This window comes from Nyctereutes procyonoides, unplaced genomic scaffold (genome assembly GCF_905146905.1).
Source record: "Nyctereutes procyonoides isolate TBG_1078 unplaced genomic scaffold, NYPRO_anot_genome, whole genome shotgun sequence".
NCBI classification, from domain to species: Eukaryota; Metazoa; Chordata; class Mammalia; order Carnivora; family Canidae; genus Nyctereutes; species Nyctereutes procyonoides.
This window is the reverse complement of record NW_026575043.1, coordinates 59,002,964-59,020,418: the sequence shown is the minus strand read 5'-3', so window position 1 is coordinate 59,020,418 and position 17,455 is coordinate 59,002,964. Positions and strand designations below refer to the sequence as shown.

At 50.7% G+C, this 17,455-nt stretch overlaps 1 protein-coding gene across 2 annotated transcripts in view; it reads left to right on the top strand.

Moving 5' to 3' along the window:
- Positions 1-14,953, top strand: part of SCARB1 (scavenger receptor class B member 1) — a 74,142-nt gene extending 59,189 nt beyond the window's left edge. The window contains exons 9-13 of one of the 2 annotated variants that reach the window (XM_055322029.1): positions 2,781-2,854; positions 6,460-6,511; positions 7,337-7,483; positions 9,919-10,047; positions 13,930-14,067. In XM_055322029.1, the coding sequence (XP_055178004.1) occupies positions 2,781-2,854; positions 6,460-6,511; positions 7,337-7,483; positions 9,919-10,047 (402 nt within the window). In that variant the 3' untranslated portion in view covers positions 13,930-14,067. Of the gene's footprint in view, positions 1-2,780; positions 2,855-6,459; positions 6,512-7,336; positions 7,484-9,918; positions 10,048-13,929 lie in introns of both variants that reach the window. The other variant, XM_055322030.1, reaches the window with a different exon arrangement.
- The last annotated feature ends 2,502 nt before the right edge of the window (positions 14,954-17,455 follow it).

The following is a 17,455-nucleotide window of genomic DNA, read 5'->3' as shown; positions in this document are numbered from 1 at the left end:
AGAGGAAAGGTCCATTCTGTCTTGTTCATTGCCTGGATTCCAGCCGTTAGCACAGAGGCACTAGTATCTCAGTGGGTATGGGTTTATAAATTGACAGAGTAAGTGAGGGACAAAGCTGAATTCAGACAATTCCAACAAATAATTCAAAGCTAAATTCTGATGTCCCCACCTCATGTCCTCTGCTAATATATAGTTAATTTTAATGAGATTGATATTAATTAAATTGATAGCAATTAATACGACTGTGTTCTGTGTTCCAAATTAAGTTCATTTGTTATTGCTAGAAATGTTAAGGCTTTTCCATGTTGTCTTAACATTTTAACCGGTTTTTAAGTTTTTTGTTATAAAGCTAAGTTGACTGTTCACCTGTTTCTCTTTTAGTTGATTTATTTAATTAATTGATTTTTTATTTTATTTTTTTTTATTTTATTTTATAAATTAATTTTTATTGGTGTTCAATTTACCAACATACAGAATAACACCCAGTGCTCATCCCGTCAAGTGTACCCCTCAGTGCCCGTCACCCATTCACCCCCACCCCCCGCCCTCCTCCCCCTCCACCACCCCTAGTTCATTTCCCATTTTTTAAAAAGATTTATTTATTTGAGAGAGAGTGAGTGTGCACCGCTGTGAGGGGGGGAGGGGCAGAGGAAAGAATCTCCAGCACACTCCCTGCTGAGTGTGGAGCCCTATGCGGGGCTCAATCTCAGGACCCTGACTGAGATCATGGCCTGAAATTAAGTCGAATGCTTAACCGATGAGCTGCCCAGGCGTCCCTGGTTCCTTTATTTTACTGCCCCCTCCCTCTCTCTGCCAGCTTCTGGGGAATCCAGCAAGAACATGACTGGATTCTCACCCATGACTTTTATACTAGTGCATGTCTTTCGCTTCTCCTCCCCCGTGTTGGGGAACAGGTGGCTAAGATTGGGGAACCAGACAGATGCCAGTAGGTGTTTTGTTGCAGCCACAGTATAAACTGGCTTATTCTTTGGTTTTGGGTCCGCTGGAGGCACACAGGGAAAGGAAATGGCCTTTTGATTTTTGGTTGTTGATTTTGGGGGAGGAAGGGCATGGGACCAGTTTGCTGCCTGAGTGGCGTTAGCCTGGAAAACAGAATACCTGTTGGAATTGCTTTCCTGGTGGCTGCTTTTCTGCTCCTGCATCCAGGAAGGGTGTGGTAAAGGGAGTGTGTTCATGGTCCCATGTCTTGGTTCTGTAAAGTGCTGGGAGTGGGTGGGGTTTTGCCCCCTAAGAAGGGGCCCCACAGCATTTGGAGGAGCAGGGGCCAAGGAGAGAAGGAAACGAATTTCCTGGGGAAGGAAGTGGCCCGGGGAAGGAGGGGGGACCTCCGAATATAAAGTCTGTTCTAGAAAGCAGGGTTGGGGGGCCCGGGTTATGTCAGGGTCTCTAAGGCCACCCTCAAATTTGATGATTTGCTAGGAGGACTCCCAGGGCTCAGCATATAGTAGAAATAATAGCTGTAATTTATTTCAGGGAAAAGACACAAAGCACAAAGCAAAGGGAAAAGGCACCTGGGGTGAAACCAAGGGGTGGAGGCAACCAAACCAGGTACAGGGCCCTCTCCCATGGAGGGCACACAGGACACACTTAATTCCCCCAGCAGTGAGCTGTGTCACCTCCCAGGGGAGCCCATTACTGACTCAGTGCCCAGGGTGTTTACTGAGGGCTGCTCACGCTGGCTCCCACTGCCTGGTACCTACCAAACTTCCAGACTCCCCACGGGAAAGCTGATGGCCAGCATAAATCATGCTGTGTGTACAAACAATCCAGGCGCAGTGAGCACCCCCTTATCAGTTAGGGAACGGGGCAGGGCCCTCCCGAAGTCAAGCCAGCCACTGGCCAGCCTGGCCAACAGGCTTCTCCAGGAGGGCAGCCTTGGATTTGCTATGTTAACACGTTACCACACAGAACGGACTTACTCCCATCCCTCCAGGTTCTTGGGTTCAAGCTCTCCCCCATCCAAGGAGCACGGCCTTTGCCCCGTCCCTCTGTGCCACCCAGGCCCATGAGGCCTGCTTATCAAGGAAGATAACGTCCTTTCCCACCCACGTACGTGGTCATCGAACAAGCATTTACGGTTCTGAGTCTGGCATACCTTATTTTGCCGTGCAGAAATTCTGGGAGCTGGTGGGGGCAATTAGCTCCTTTTGCTAATGAGGATGAGGAAACGGGCCTCCGTGGAGAACCAGCAGCTGTGGCCTCCCTGACCTCAAACCTTGGTTCCTTCCTGCTTCGGGAGCCACCCCTCTGAGCTTGGTTATATGTGTGTGTCACCTCTCCTGCTATTTTTGTATGCAAAAAAATTATCCAAAAAAAAAAAAATAGGTTTCTGCCACAAAGGAAGTTTGTTGTCACTGCCTCGAACTTGGAAATTAAAAAGTTCTTGAGAAAAAAGCAAAAGGCAACCATAAAATTAGACATGAAGGACCAATACATGAGGTTTGAGACAGGAAAAGTTGAAAAGTTGTGTGAATCCAGAGGAGAGTGACTTTTTCCACATGCAAATCTATTTTGTTTAGCTTGGCTGATGGACCGGGGGAGGAGGGTGAGTGCAGAAATGACATTCTACACCTGGGGAAGCCCGTGCACGGAAGAGGGAAGTGTGTGTTTGCCTGGAAGGGCTTGGAGTCAGGGGGTGGGGTGGGGAGGTGGGGGGAAGGCCCCTGTACCCACTGTCTGGAGCAGGAGCAGGGACAGGTGTCTGGAGTGTCCCCGGTGCTCCAGCGAGCCCAGGCCCCTCTCTGTGCTTGCCGCCACAGGTCACTGGGATCCCCATGAACTGCTCCGTGAAACTGCAGCTGAGCCTGTATATCAAGGCCATTAAAGGCATCGGGTAAGTGACCATAGGGGCTGGGGCCGGGATCCCAGGGACGGGGGTCTCCCGAGGGACAAGCTCATGGGGAGGGAGATGGTCCTCCTGCATGTGGAGTCTGCTTCCTGCCCCGAAATCCTGGTTTTCTCTCTTAACATCTGTCTCCCAAATTCACCAGACCCTTGCATCCAAGTGGTTTCCCATTCAACAGAAAATTGGAAAAAAAAGAAGAAAAAAAAAACAAAGAAAACAATCCTGGCAAAGCAAGTATTTGAACATGGAAACATACCAAATAGCATTTTAAAGTGTGACTCTTCACTTTATAGAAGACATTTTTTAAGCCTTGATTTTCTTTTTGTTGTTGTTTGTTTTGGGTAGCGAGCTTATGGAGATGTGATTCACATACCATAAAAGCACCCTTTGAAAAGGTGCATTTCAGGGTGATGGGCACTAAGGAGGATACACGATGAGATGAACAGTGGGGGTTATACTATATATGTTGGTAATTTGAATTTAAATCAAATATAAAAAAAAAAGATACACTTCAGTGATTTGTAGCATATTCAGAGTCGTGCAGCCTTTGCTCTGTCAAGTTTAGAACGTTTCCATCACCCCCAAAGACACCTGTCCCCATTAGCAGCCATTCCCCTCCCCTTCCCCCAGCCCCTGGCAACCCCTTGTCTACTTTCTGTCTATGGATTTGCCTGTTCTGGACACTTCCTATAAAGAGGATCATATAGTATGTGGCCTTCTGTGTCCAGCTTCTCACTCGGCATCGTATTTGCAAGGCTCGTCCACGTTGTAGCAGCTTCTTCCTTTTTATGGCCAATCTTATTCCATTGTCTGCAGTGGGCATGTTTCATTATCAGCTGATGGACATTTGGGATTTTCTTGTTTTGGGCCATCATGAGCAATGCCTGCTCTGAACATGCAGGTATACATTTCTGTGTGGATGCGTGCTTTCATTTCTTTTGGGTAGATGCCTTGGAGCAAAATTGCTGCATCAGAGAGGAACTCCACATTTAGGCCTTGGAGGGGCTGCTGGGCTGTTGTGTACAGCAGCTGCCTCGTTGACCTTCCCGCCAGCAGTGTGGGAGCGCTCCAACCTCCATGTCCTCGTCAGCTCTTGTCAGAGCGTGGTGTTGTGATGGAGCTGGGCGAGATGGTGCACTGACTTAGTCGTTATGGTAGCATCTGGGTTCTGGTTTTTGTCTTTTTTTTTTTTTTAAAGCATATTTGAAATAGTTTCATTAAAAAAAATTTCCCTAGGAAGAATTTCTGGGCTGCAGGAATGTGAGCATCTCTTCAGCTTTGTAAAATGCCTTTCAACTGGAAAGAATACGCGCCTCTCTTTTGCTCCCACCCTGGCTTTTAAGTTGTGCATCGTGAGGCTGTCAGAGGGTTTGCTCGTGGAAGATTTGTGGGTGGTCAAACGCCCTGCCACCAGGCATCTGCCACCCAGCCTCGGGCTTTGGGGCCCACGCCACTTCATGGGGGCAGGAGGCAGCAGGTGACTGGGAAGAGCTGGGCAGACTGGGTGGGGAGGGCACCAAGGGCTAGCCCCTGCCTGCATCAGGGAGCTCATGCCCGCTGCCGCCCCATCTGATGCATTTTCAAATGCATTTTTCAAAATCTGAATTTTATCAGGGGCTTAATTTTCACCTATTGGAAGTTAATTGGAATTTTTTTTTTTTAAAGATTTTATGTATTCATGAGAGAGACAGAGAAACAGAGGCAGAGGGAAAAGCAGGCTCCCTGCAGGGAGCCGATGTGGGGCTTGATCCCAGAACCCTAGGATCACACCCTGAGCCAAAGGCAGATGCTCAACCGCTGAGCCCCCCAGGTGTCCCGTGAATTGGATTTCTTGACAAACGCTGCTCAAGCCAGCAGTACACGTGGGCCGCTGAGTTCTGCCTGTTGGTGACCCCAGGGCCTCTACCCTGACCTCTCTGGGCCTCTGTGTCTGCATCTGTTCAGGATGAGGCTATGCAGATGTCTGACCTCTAGTTCAGGCTGGAGCAGTGGCCTCTAGGGAGCTGGTCTAACAGCAGTGATTCCCACCATCCCTGAGGGCCAGTGACAACGGGTGTGGGAAAAGACCGGAGGCACAGCTGCCTGCAAGCTGAGCTGTTTAACTGTGGCTTGTCTGGGGAACTTTTGTGTTGTTTGCCCACAAGATAAAGGCAGCAGAGTTGCATGCTATTTGCATTTAATTTACATCAGTTCTTATAAACTCATATAAAAAAAGACCAACGTGGACCTTCTATTGTATTTCTGTAGTGTTTTTATTTTATTTTATTTTTTAAATTTATTTGAGAAAGAGCCCCAATCTGAGGGGAAGGGCAGAGGCAGAGGGCAAAGCAGACTCCCCACTGAGCAGAGAGCCCAATGCGGGGCTGGATCCCAGGACCCCAAGATCATGACCTGAGCTGAATGAAGGCAGATGCTTAACCCACTGAGCCACCCAGGTGCCCCTCTGTAATGTTTTCTGTGTCTCCTCTGTAGGTCATGCTGTGTAAATTCATTTCACTGCACAATACTCTACGTAATAGGTGGCCCGAGAGATGTTTAAGAGTGGTGATTGAGAGATTTTGGCCTTTTGTGTTGACTTTGGTTCTGTCCCCTACTGCATTCCATTTCTCCTCTGTCCAGCTATGCCTTCTATAAGCCAACCCACACCTCCCGTCCTCCACAAGCAGCTGCAGAATATTTTCGTCCATTTGTTTGCTAGGATTTAACAATGACAGCAGTAACAAACCTGGAGCACTTTCTATATGGTGGGTGTTCCTCTAACCAGTCTGGTCATGTTACTGCATTTTGAGCAGTAGAGCCCCATGAGGAGTGCCATTGTAATCACCACTTTACAGAGGAGACAGAGGGTGGGGAGCATACCCAAGGTCTCACAGTTAGCTAATAAGTGTTGTGTCAGGGGTCTCCAAGACCACTCTCAGGTTCGATGACTCAATGGGAAGACTCATAGGACTCAGCACATAGTCCTACCTGTGGCTGTGATTTATTACAGTGGAAGAGTTCCAACAAAATCAGCAAAGGAAAAGGTGCATGGGGTGAAGTCTGGATGAGCCACACAGTAGCCTGCAGAGCCCTCTCCCAGGAGAGTCATACAGGATACCCTTAATTCCTCCAGTAATGAGTTGTGACAATACGTGTGAAGTGTTTTTACCAGGGAAGCCCATTAGAGACTCAGTGCCCAGCGTGTTTATTGGGGCCTGGTCACGTAGGCAGCCTCTGTTCTGGCATGGACCCAGATTCCAGACTCTCCAAAGGAAAGCAGGAGGTGAGCATAAACCCTATTGTTAGTTAGCTGGGTACACTGCCATCCTGAATATCAAATTTGGGGTTTTGTTTCTAAAAGGAACAAAGGGACCTCAGCCAGGTCACTGGCAGTCCCCACCTTATAGGAGATGTGAATTTTTAATTCAGAAAGATATTACAGGTTGTCAAGTTGCTCCCTCCCAGGAAATGCCCATTACTCAAGCCTGCACCAATCCACTTGTTACAAAATCAAATCCCTCCTGACCCTGGAGCTTAGGATCACATGACCAAAGCTGCCTGACATAAAACACCCTGACAAAACTTCTTACTTGCTTTGTCTCACTTATTTCCAGACAAACGGGGAAGATCCAGCCCGTGGTCCTGCCGTTGGTGTGGTTTGAAGAGGTGAGGCTGCCTCTGGTTGCCTGCCTGGGTGCCCTTGGGCACAGTGTTTGGGACCCCAGGCAGGAACCAGTGTGGGCTTTGGGGGCAAAGGGCTGTTTGTGGAGGGTAGGGGTAGGCTGGTAGCTGGAATGTGGGATGTAGAACAATCCATGAGAAGCTTCACAAAGTCCAAACACTTCCTATCAGTTATCCCACTGCATTGATAGGTGAGAAAGACAGAAGCTGCATGAAAACTGTAAAGCCCTGGTCCACAGTATAATTTTGAAAATGTGCTTGATCACTTCTCCTGAGAGAAGGGAAGTTGCTTTCCAGAGGGTCAGCTTTTCACTTGAACTTTTTTTTCTCCTGGCTTTTTGGGGTTACTTCTGGCCAGTGCATCTTCAATCAAACAGAACTAGCATCCAAAGGAACAGCCTGTTCACATCACAGTCTGGGCAGGTTTTTGGAGGAGGAGCTCTGCTCCATGTGGTCATTCAGGGACACTCATGCTCCTGCTGGCCTGTGGTCCTGCCCTCTTCAAGATCCTCAGAACCCACCCCAATCCAGGAATTGGGACCCATGCAGGAGAGAATCCCGTGGCAGGTGTCTATGGGCCAGGTCCGAAGTTGTAGCATACTAGGCCCAAGTCCCATTGGCCAGAATATGATCGCATGGCCTTCCCCAGCTGCAAGGGAGTCTGGGAAATGTGGTCCCATTGTGTGGCCCCAAGGAAAATGAGACTCCCTTGCAAGCTCCATCACAGACCTGTGGTCTTGAGATGGGGAAGGGGTGGGGGGCTGAGGATGTGTGGCCCCCATGCATTTGTTTGCTGTTCTCCATCCCCAGAGCGGGGCAATGGAGGGCAAGCCCCTGAAGACCTTCTATACCCAGCTTGTGTTGATGCCCAATGTGTTGCACTACGCCCAGTACGTCCTCCTCGCGCTGGGCTGCATCCTGCTGCTCATCCCCATCATCTACCAGTTGCGGAGCCAAGTAGGTAGTGGCCAGAGTGAGGCCAGGGCTGAATGGCCCATTGCTTGCCTGCCTGGGGAAGGTGGGGCTCAGATGCGGTCCCCTGGGCATCCCTCCAGTCGTCCCCGCAGACACTCCCAGCCTAGAGCCCACCTTGGGCAGTCGTCCCACGTCTCTGCCTGGGGCAGGGGAGCTGTCACTGCATGCTTGCCTCTCTCACATCCCACAATGTCACTTTTCTGCTGGTCCTGGGAGGCCTGGGGACTCTCCCTGGGAAGGGCTGCCAGTGGACTTCGGGTGATGAGACCTGGTACTTGAATACTTGAATGGTTTGTTCATCACGTCAGCACCTGTGGGTGCCAGGCTCTGCCAGGGACGGGGCAGATAGCCGTGAACAAGACAGACATGGGCTCTGCTCTGGGGGAGCATGGTATTCTAGTTAGGGAGACACATGCAAACCGAGTAAACAGGAAAGGTAATTTCGCTGATGATAAAGATGTCAGAAAACGTGACAGACAAGGTCTGTGCTGTCCAGGAGAAATACGTGAGCCGGGTGTGTGATTTTAAATTTACATTTTTTAACAGCTATGTTAAGTAAAAAGAAATCAATTTTAATAATATATTTTGTTTAACTTGGAGAGGTCCAAAATACAACCACATCAACTTGTAATCGATATAAAAAATATAAAAATATTTCACATTGTTTTTTCATGTTCAGTTTTCGAAATGCAGGGTGTATTTTATACCTACTGCAGGTTTTGATTTGGGCTCATCCCATTTTAAAGGCTTAACAGCCATATGTGGCTACTGGACTGGACAGCACAGCACAGCATTCAAGGGGGTTGGGGACAGCTCTAGAGAGAGTGTCAGGAAAGGCTTCTCAGGAGGAGAGGTAGAAGTTAGCTCAGATGTGGACGGTGATGACGCACTCTGCACAGAGTCACAGAAGGAGTGCTCTGAGAGAAGGAATGGCCAGTGCAAAGGCCCCAAGGCCGAGGTGGGCGAGGCATGTGGGAGGGCCCTTAGGCCCCCATGGCGCCTGATTTCTGGCTTCAGCTTTGGTGAACAGCTCTTCTGACTTCTTCTCTTTCTCGGGGGCAGCTTGCATGCTTGCTTGCTTGCTGGGGTCATGACAAACCTTCCCGGGTTTCAGGGAAGTTTGGGTTTCAGACCCTTTACCCGATTTGCCTTCCAAATTCCCCGTCCTCTAGTGGGGAAGGTTTGCCCTGGTGCGAGGGTACGGGGGCCCACGCGCTCTCACCACACCATCGCTCTGCTGCTTGAGCTCCTGCTGACCGGTGGGTGTGAGCAGCCCGCTAGGGGCCCGGGAGGCCGGGCTGGGGACGGCTGGCACTCCAGGGAACCCTATGGTTCTTACACCGATTTATGTTGGGAGGGCGGAAGGGACTAAAAGCCAAGGCTCCCAGCCTGTGGATCCCTCCTTGGGTGTTTCCACTAGTGAAGATGCATTGCCAGAGGCGGGGTCCTGGGGACTGGCTGGTGAGGGGCCGGCCCAGCCTCCATCTTCTCTTTCCTCTCTCCTGAGTCTCCATCAGGAGTGGGATGGGGAAGGAGAGTGAGGAAACCTATGTGAAATTGCTGGCTATAGGGCCCCTTCCCCCCAGGCCTGACCCCAGGTGAGCGTGTGGCCCCCAGACTCCCTGAGGATGCCACTGAGACTCCCTCCCCATGGGTGGCACTGGAGGCCACAGAATGGAAATTTATTCCATGACTTTTTATGTTGTTGTTTGGAAGCTTAACGGGGGGTCAGGCCTCACTTATTTTTATGTTATTTGTCCCTATTAAAAGAAAAAAAATTTGTATGCTGATGAACTCAACATATTTTCATTTCACGCAGATTTTTCTTTTTAAGTCATTCCTTTCAAGTAGCAAGCCTCTTTAACAGAAAATTCTGTTCCTGGCCCATTTAAAACAAACAACCAGCTCAGCCCGCTGGTTCTTCACCAGGGCGCCCTGCCCACTATGGCCCGTCTCCCCACCTTGTGTCCTGAGCCACACCTAGATGTGCAGGTGGGTAAACCCTTTCCTGCGTAGATTGTCTGTTGGACCGAGCACGTTTTTTTGTTTTTGTTTTTGTTTTTTTAAAGATTTTATTTATTCACGAGAGACAGAGAGAGAGAGGCAGGGACACAGGCAGAGGGAGAAGCAGGCTCCATGCAGGGAGCCCGATATGCGACTCGATCCCAGGTCTCCAGGATCACGCTTTGGGCTAAAGGCAGCGCTAAACCGCTGAGCCACCGGGCTGCCCCCGAGCACGTTTTCTGAAGGCATTTCTTCTCCTAGTGAAGGGCACCCATCCCCCAGGTCTCAGCATCCCCATTCATTCACAGTTGGGCTTAACACCCTGCTCTTTGCTTTCCAAAAATTGAAGAACCATGTCAACCTTTTGTGTTTGGCTGCGGCGTCAATTATAAATTAGCTTGGTTATCTTCTAGGAGAAATGCTATTTATTTTGGAGTAGTAGTAAAAAGGGCTCAAAGGATAAGGAGGCCATTCAGGCCTATTCTGAATCCCTGATGACACCAGCTCCCAAGGGCACTGTGCTACAAGAAGCAAGACTGTAGGTGGGTACCAGGTAACGCCTCGCGCCCCCCCTCCCACTCCCCTTCCCTGTAGCGAGTAGAACTCTTGTGGCTTGAAACACTTTGGATCTCACACATTTCTTCAGCCTAAACTTCATCTGGAGTGTCTATAGACTGCAAATTCGTACTTATATATTTTTGTGTTCTGAGCCAATGGTTGTTTTGTGGTCCCAGGCCTGGTAGGAGGTGGAAGGCAATAGCACTCGGTGGGCTGCTGTCTCATTTGCACAGTTGTCTTAGGAAGGTAGGGTCAAGGTTCCAACCAGCTGCTTCTCAAACCTCTGGTGCCCTAGACACCTCTGAGAAAGTTGGCTCAAAGTGCAGAGCCCTGGGCATCCTTCTGGAGCCTCTGGAATAGAATCATGGATGGAGCCCAGGAATCCATATTTTATTTTATTTTATTTATTTATTTTTTTAAGGAATCCATATTTTAATGGACACCCCCAAGGGGATTCTGATGTAGATGATCAGTTGTTGGAGAAATGAGAGTCTAAATAAATCTGGGATGGGGATGCCGGGGTGGCTCAGTTGAGCATCAGACTCTTGATTTCAGCTCAGGTCATGATTTCAGGGTTGTGAGCTAGAGCCCCATGTTGGACTCCATGCTGGGCATGGAGCCTGCTTAGGATCCTCTCTCCTCCTCTCCCTCTCTCCCTCTTCCCCCTCTACCACCCACCTCTGCTCACATATGCTCTCTCTCTCTCTCTCTCTCTCTCAAAACAAAACAAAAACAAAAACTACCCAAACCCTAAATCAATCAATCAATCTGGGATGACTGACCAGGAAAAAGAATTTCAGCATCAACTGAGCACCAATTGCATACCTGGGATTCAGCCCAAGGGTTGGTTTGCCAGGTGGAATAAAGACATGCAGATAAACACTCCCACCCTTTTAAGAAACAACAACAGAAGGATGTCCAAATTTCAATGCCAGATAACAATGAATACATTTTAGGGTAGGTGTGTGCCGTGCTGTCATTGGGACGTGCATATCCTGAAAACTGAATTGTTTACCTGACATTCAGCTTTAACTGGACCGATTTTATCTGGCAGCCTACCTGGGGAGAAGCATGATTGTGCCCGTGGAAGTTCACCTTCTCCGCCGAGTTCCATTAGGTCTGAGGTCCTAGGAGAGCCGAGTCCTGCTCCTGCTCTGCTCCTGCTCGGTTTGGGGGTGGAATGCAGCAGGTGGAGCCCCGGCCCTAGAGTTTGGGGTCGGGTAGGGCGACTCGCTCTATGTTTGTACCTCTGATAAATAGCTCTTACTTTGGTTTCTCAGAAATGTGCCGCCCCCTCAAGCTTCTGGGGCAAGCCTGCTTGGGTTGAATAGCTTTCTTTAGAGCCACAGAGCGAGGGCGAGGCAACAGCCCTGCTCTTCTGGGCCAGTTGGCTGCCTCCACTTGGCTTCGATTGCCAGGACTGGAGGCGGAAATAAAATAGAAAATGCAAAGACGTGGGCGCAGGTGCTGCGGGCCCTGCAAGGAGGGAGGGGCAGCTGTGTCCCCAGCCAGGCTCTGTGGGGCTCCTCCTGCCAATTGGGGAATAGGAGGATGGGCCCTGAGCATGTTAGAGCTGAGTATCCACGGGATGTCCTTGAGGGCACAGTCCTCGGGCTCAAAAGCCGGGTGTCCTAGCTGGAGACTTGTCTCCCTTCCTGTCTCCCAAGAATCTCTCTGGGATGCCTTATTGTGCATAGGTTGGCCCCTTGCTAGCCATGATTCCTTTCTGTGGAAACTTGCTTGGCGTTCTCAGGGTGCAGGGGTGGGGTCCTCAGGCATAGAGAAGGTGTTATTCCCTTTTAGCACAGATAGGGCTGGTGGTTGTGAGGCCAGAGCCCTGCGACTGCCAGGGACATAGCCAACACGTCCTGCCAGCCCAGCCCCCCTCCCAATAAAGTAGAGACAAAACTAGGGTCTCTCTCTTTTTTTTTTTTAACCCACAGAATCTAATTTTAAAGTTATTAGGGGAGTTTTTGACTTAGAGATTCTACTGCCATTCCTTCTGGAAGGCAGCTCAGCCTCCACATCAGATGACGCTGCCCCTCCCCCCAGTCATGTTTGCTTGGGGATTGCAGTGTCCTGTAGGCTTTGGTTTGGGGGGCAAGTGCCTGGGAAGTGACCGACTAGTGGTCTTGGAGACCCAGAATCTCTGCATGGTGGGCTCCAGCCTGTGCTGAACCTCAGCATGGGTCCCTGGGGGAGGCCCTACCTCTTGCCTCGCACCGGGGCATGGGAGTAATCTTGAAGGGCTGCCCTGCTTGGGAGAAAGCAGGAAATGGGGGCCTGTCCCAGCCTAGGAGAGTATTTAGAGTATTTTTATGTCAATAAGAAAGACAGCCACTGTCACACACTGCCAGCTGTGCAGACCTGGCCAGCTCTAGGGCTGAGGATTTGGCAAATGGAGCATGACAGCCCATTTGCAGCCCCCTTGGATAGGTGCCCTTGTGCAGTGAACATCTTGGACAACTGTACATGGAAGCCCTTCAGGGAAATGTTCCTGGACTTTTCCTACCTTCTCAGTAATTTCTCTTCCATTCTAAGTCCTCACTCCTCTGCTAAACAAAAGTGAATAGGAAGAGGAGGAATATGGTTCATGTTCTGGTTCCTTGGGGATTTGTTACATGTGTCTTCCTTGGGGGTAGACCGGGGGTCTTTTTAGTCTGGTTTCTCTTTTTATTTCTCACCAAGGCTTTCTTAAATTGTGGCTCATGGGGCCACATTGCTGAAGTTCTGGCCACCCCAGGTGTCCCATGCTGCCCCTCTATGGTGGCGTGTTGGGGTGTGGGGGCCTGGTCTCACTCTGGGCTGGCCTGCCCACAACCCATATTCCTGCCCCTGGCTTGAATGGGCTCAGTCCTGGAAGCCTTTAGATCTGTCTCCAAGGGAGAGGAGCCAGAGTGGGGGATTCGATTCTTCCCTTCCCTCTGTCCTGCCCAGAGTGGGGTGGAGGTTGATTCTCTTCACCGCCTGGAGAGCCAAGCCACTGGGGTTCATGAACAAGCATAAGTGGGCGGAGGTTCTGGGGGTACTCCAGCCCTTACTGCTGGGCTGGGGGGGCCCCTACCTTCAGAGGAAGGAAGACAGAGGGCTGAGAGGATGCAGAGCTGGGTGTTGGGGGGCCCTTCCCAGTCCTTATCATCATTGCTGCCTTTAACAACTTACTTGAGAAACTAAAAAAGAAAAAAAATAAGTAAAAGTAGATAAATTACAGTCTCTGATATTCTCTGTCACCCAGACTCAACAACATTAATCATGAACATTCTGTTCTGTTTCACCTTCCCCCCCCCCCCCGGAGGCAGCCACTGCCAGGAACTCAGTGTGTCCGTTTTCCCCTCTAAGTCTGTATAAATATATCCACGAACAATAGATGATTAAAATGATTTTCATGGGCCACTCTGCAGCTGGCGTTCCCCTCCTCGGGTTTCGGCTGTGAAAGCTGTCCAGGTTCAATGCCATCTTGTGACTCTGTTTTAAAAATGCACTCCTGGGTCGCTGGACATGTAGGGGGTTTCCAGTTTTTGTGCTCACGGTGCTGCAGAGAAGCCCTGGACTCCTTGCTTGGCCCTCCTCACCGGATCAGGCACGTCCTCCTGGGCTTCGGTTTTGGCAACCCCGGGAATGGGGCCAGGGCATGGCGAGATGGCGTGTAGGGAGACAGGAGGCTCTCGTAACTGCATTTCAGGGGTCTGTACGTCACTCCAGCCTTTTCTCATCTTGAGCTTGATACATGGGTGTTGCTGATGGGGGGCGGGCAGGGGGCTGCGTCCATGCTGGAGGATGTGGGTGCATGGCCAAGGGTGGGGCTGGGGATATGGGTGGGGCTCGGCGTCGGGGCTTGGTGATCCAGCTCCCGTCTTTCTCCACAGGGTCCCAGAGATGCCACGAGCCAGCCCAGCATGGCCACTCAGCCAGACCGGCTCCCCAGCCCCTACGCCCCGCTTCTTCAAGACTCTCTCCATGGACAGCCCATCAGTCCTACTAAAGTCTGAGCACCCCAGTTGCTACATGCGTGTCCACACACTGCACACCCCCAGCACACGTACACACACAAGTGCACAGGCGTGTGCAGGCACACTCAGGGATGGAGCCGCTGCTGACGAGACTCAGGGGGGGCCTCACTAACAAGAACTGTCTGGAACCTTCTGTCCAAGTGACCCACAGTGCTGTGGGCACTGGGTCCCCTCCCTCGAGTGAGCCCAGCCCGACCCATTCAGCCTGGGGGCCCGGGCTCCTGAAGGCTCAAGCCACCTCCCCCTGGCGCCCTATCCATAGTCACGAAATACTGCAGTCCCTGCTTGGTGGCTCAGCCACATAAGACAGGGCTTTTACTCTGGAGGGCTGGCTACTGTCCCCAAACCCAGCCTGGGAACACAGACTTCTTGTGCCAAAGCCATGTGGGCGGAGGCTGCCCGGTCCAGCCCAACCAGACCCGGAGCTTTGGCCATTGACCATCCACCTGGGCTGAAGGCGAGACACCTTTGCAAGGTCTCAGTCAACAGTGTGAACTCGAGATGCATCTCAAGGCTGCTCCAGCGGTCTCCTTCCCCAAGCAGACTTTAATCTCCCTCGAGTCTGCGTGGGCTCCAGGCTTGGGTGTCTGGGTCCCCATTCCTCTAGCCTAAACTGACATCTTCCTGTATGCTGAGCCAGCCGCTCCCTGTTGGGGGTGGTGGGAGTCTCTGCCCCAAGCTGTCCCCAGCAAGGGCCCTCAGCATTTGGGTGCCGGGGCAGAGGTGCAGAAGCCCAGCCGCATGGTCTGGTCGGGCGGGAGACCCATCCACCCGTGACTCCTGCTCCTCCCTCTGCCTCTTTTCTACTGTAAGAGAAGTGAAGTTTATCATCTTTTAAAAACAAATCACTGTTGAAGAATAAACCTTTTATAAACGTTAAGGTTTGAGTTTGTGATAGCCTGTGTGCGGGGGAGTGAGGGGCTTCCTGGGAAGATCTGGGCTCCTCCTCAATAGCTCCTTTCTGGTAGCTGCCAGGAGCGCCGGGGCTGCTGACTTGCCTTCCCATTGTTTTAAAATTTCAACCTTGTTTATATTTAGTATTTTATATAAATACTGCGTGAATGCAGTTCTTGTTTAGGAAGAGCAGGATCCAAGGCTGCTTTGACCAGTATCCCAAGGTAACTTGCCACTTTGGCATGGAGCCCGGCCGGGCTTTTTTTCTGTGCATTTATATACAAATCAAGATGCCTGTAGGACATGCACAGTATTGTTCTGGGCTCTTGCTCTTTCTTGCTACATAAGAAGCAGAAAAGAAAAGCGGTTAAGACGAGGTATGGAACCCGATGGCCTGGGTTTGAGTCTGAGCTCTGCCTCTTACTTCGAGCAAGTCATTTGACAGCTCAATGTCATTGGCTTGCCCACCTCTGCACCTGCCTCTGTCTGAGAGTGGCTTTGCGAGGATGCAGAAGTTAGTACGTGGAATGCTCTTAGAGCATAGGGGGCACATGGGAAGGGCTAGCTATATACATTTGCCATTATTACATTTCCTATTACGATTTACCATTTTGGGGTTTTCTCCACCCAAGCTGATGGTTCAGCTGTTTCGGTCTGGGACACTGTTGCCCGCCTCGACATATCGAGCTACCTCCTTGTAAGTGACAGCACAGTGTCCCAGGTGCAGATGCCTGCACAGCCCCTCGTGGTGGACATCTCTAAGCTGTTTCCAGCTTTGTCCCACTGCAGACACACTTAGCATTCTGAGGGGCCAGCCTCTGCGGAACAGCCAGCTCCTGCACCATGCCCGGCACCCTGGGCGGGCTCTCTCTGGGCGAGGTGTGGAGGGGCAGCTGCGCAGTCCCTGGGCATGCTCCTGCAGCCTTCCGCCACTCCGAGGTGGCCCCCAGTGAGGATCAGCAGCCGGGGTCCCACGCTGGAAGTCTCAACAGAAGCCGAGGTTGACTGTGCACAGGGCAGAGCCCCACAAGAACAGGGTCATTTCTTCCAAAATCAGGAGAAACCCCAAATTTTAGGCCGAAAAAAACGTTTTTAAACCACATATGTCTATTTTCATCTTGTAGCAGTGCTGTTGCAAAATGCAATTTAAAAAATTTTTTTTGAAAATTTTTTTGAAAAAAAATTTTTTTTGGGTGGGGGTTTTTGTTTTTGCAAATATTTTAAAATATTTTTAATGCTGGAAGGAGCCTGCAGAGGTCGCCTGCAGCCCCTCCCCAGGCCACAGGAGCCCCTTCTGGCTGAAGGCAGCGACCTACACCAGGCAAGGGCTGCGTGCCCCTTGGGCTCCAGAAGGCCAGGCGTCTCTGTTCACAGGTGCTCCAGTGATGTCAGAAGTGCCATGATGACATAGGCAGCACCTAGTGATGACGCAGAGACGCTCTGATAACACAGAGAGGCCTGTGATGGCTGGGGAGGTGTGTAAGAAGTCAGAAGTGGCGTGATGACGCGAGCCTTAGGCTGTGTGCAGGTAGCCCAGCAGGTGCAGACGCCGGTTTAGGCTCGTGGGGGGCCTCACCACCTCCACCCTCGTGTGCCGCACACCCTCCCCAAGGCCTTTTGTGGGACCACCTACCTGCTTGCTCTGATGTGGACCTCGGAGAGCTTCCATCTGATGTTTCAATAGCCATCCAGGATGAACTTCTCCTCGCACTGTCGTCGTGGCCGTTTTAAAATAAAACCATGGTCATCCCCGTTTGCACAGGCCTGATGGGACCTAAACATGTTACCACCACGGAAAAACACACAAGCAAGCTACTGTCAGAAATGTTCACTTCCCCTGTCTGGAATGCCTTTCCTCCTCCCCTAGAAGTTCAGCAAAATGTTATAGAATGTATGCTTTTATTTTATTATTCATGAGAGACAGAGAGAGAGGCACAGACACAGGCAGAGGGAGAAGCAGGCTCCATGCAGGGAGCCTGATGTGGGACTCGATCCCGGGTCTCCAGGATCATACCCTGGGCTGCAGGTGGTGCTAAACTGCTGCACCACCGGGGCTGCCTGAATTTATGCTTCTAATAAACTCTTTTTAATCATTCTGTAGTACTTCTTTGCAACCTAAATACCTTTAGAAGTTTAAACGAGTGTTTTAATTTCTTCTTGTGTCCACAAAGGTTAACATTGTGCTGGTCCAGACTGCCGTTCCCTGTAGGTACAACTGACCAACAACATTATGCCTCATATTTTTTATCTATCACACAAAGAAGTTAAAACTTTATTGGAATGCATCTCCCGTTCATAGGTATTTTATATTTTCTTTTTTTAGAGAAATATTTATTCACGAGAAACACACACAGAGAGAGGCAGAGACACAGGCAGAGGGAGAAGCAGGCTCCATGCAGGGAGCCCGACGTGGGACTTAATCCTGAGTCTCCAGGATCACGCCCTGGGCAGAAGGCAGGCTCCAAGCCACTGAGCCACCCGGGCATCC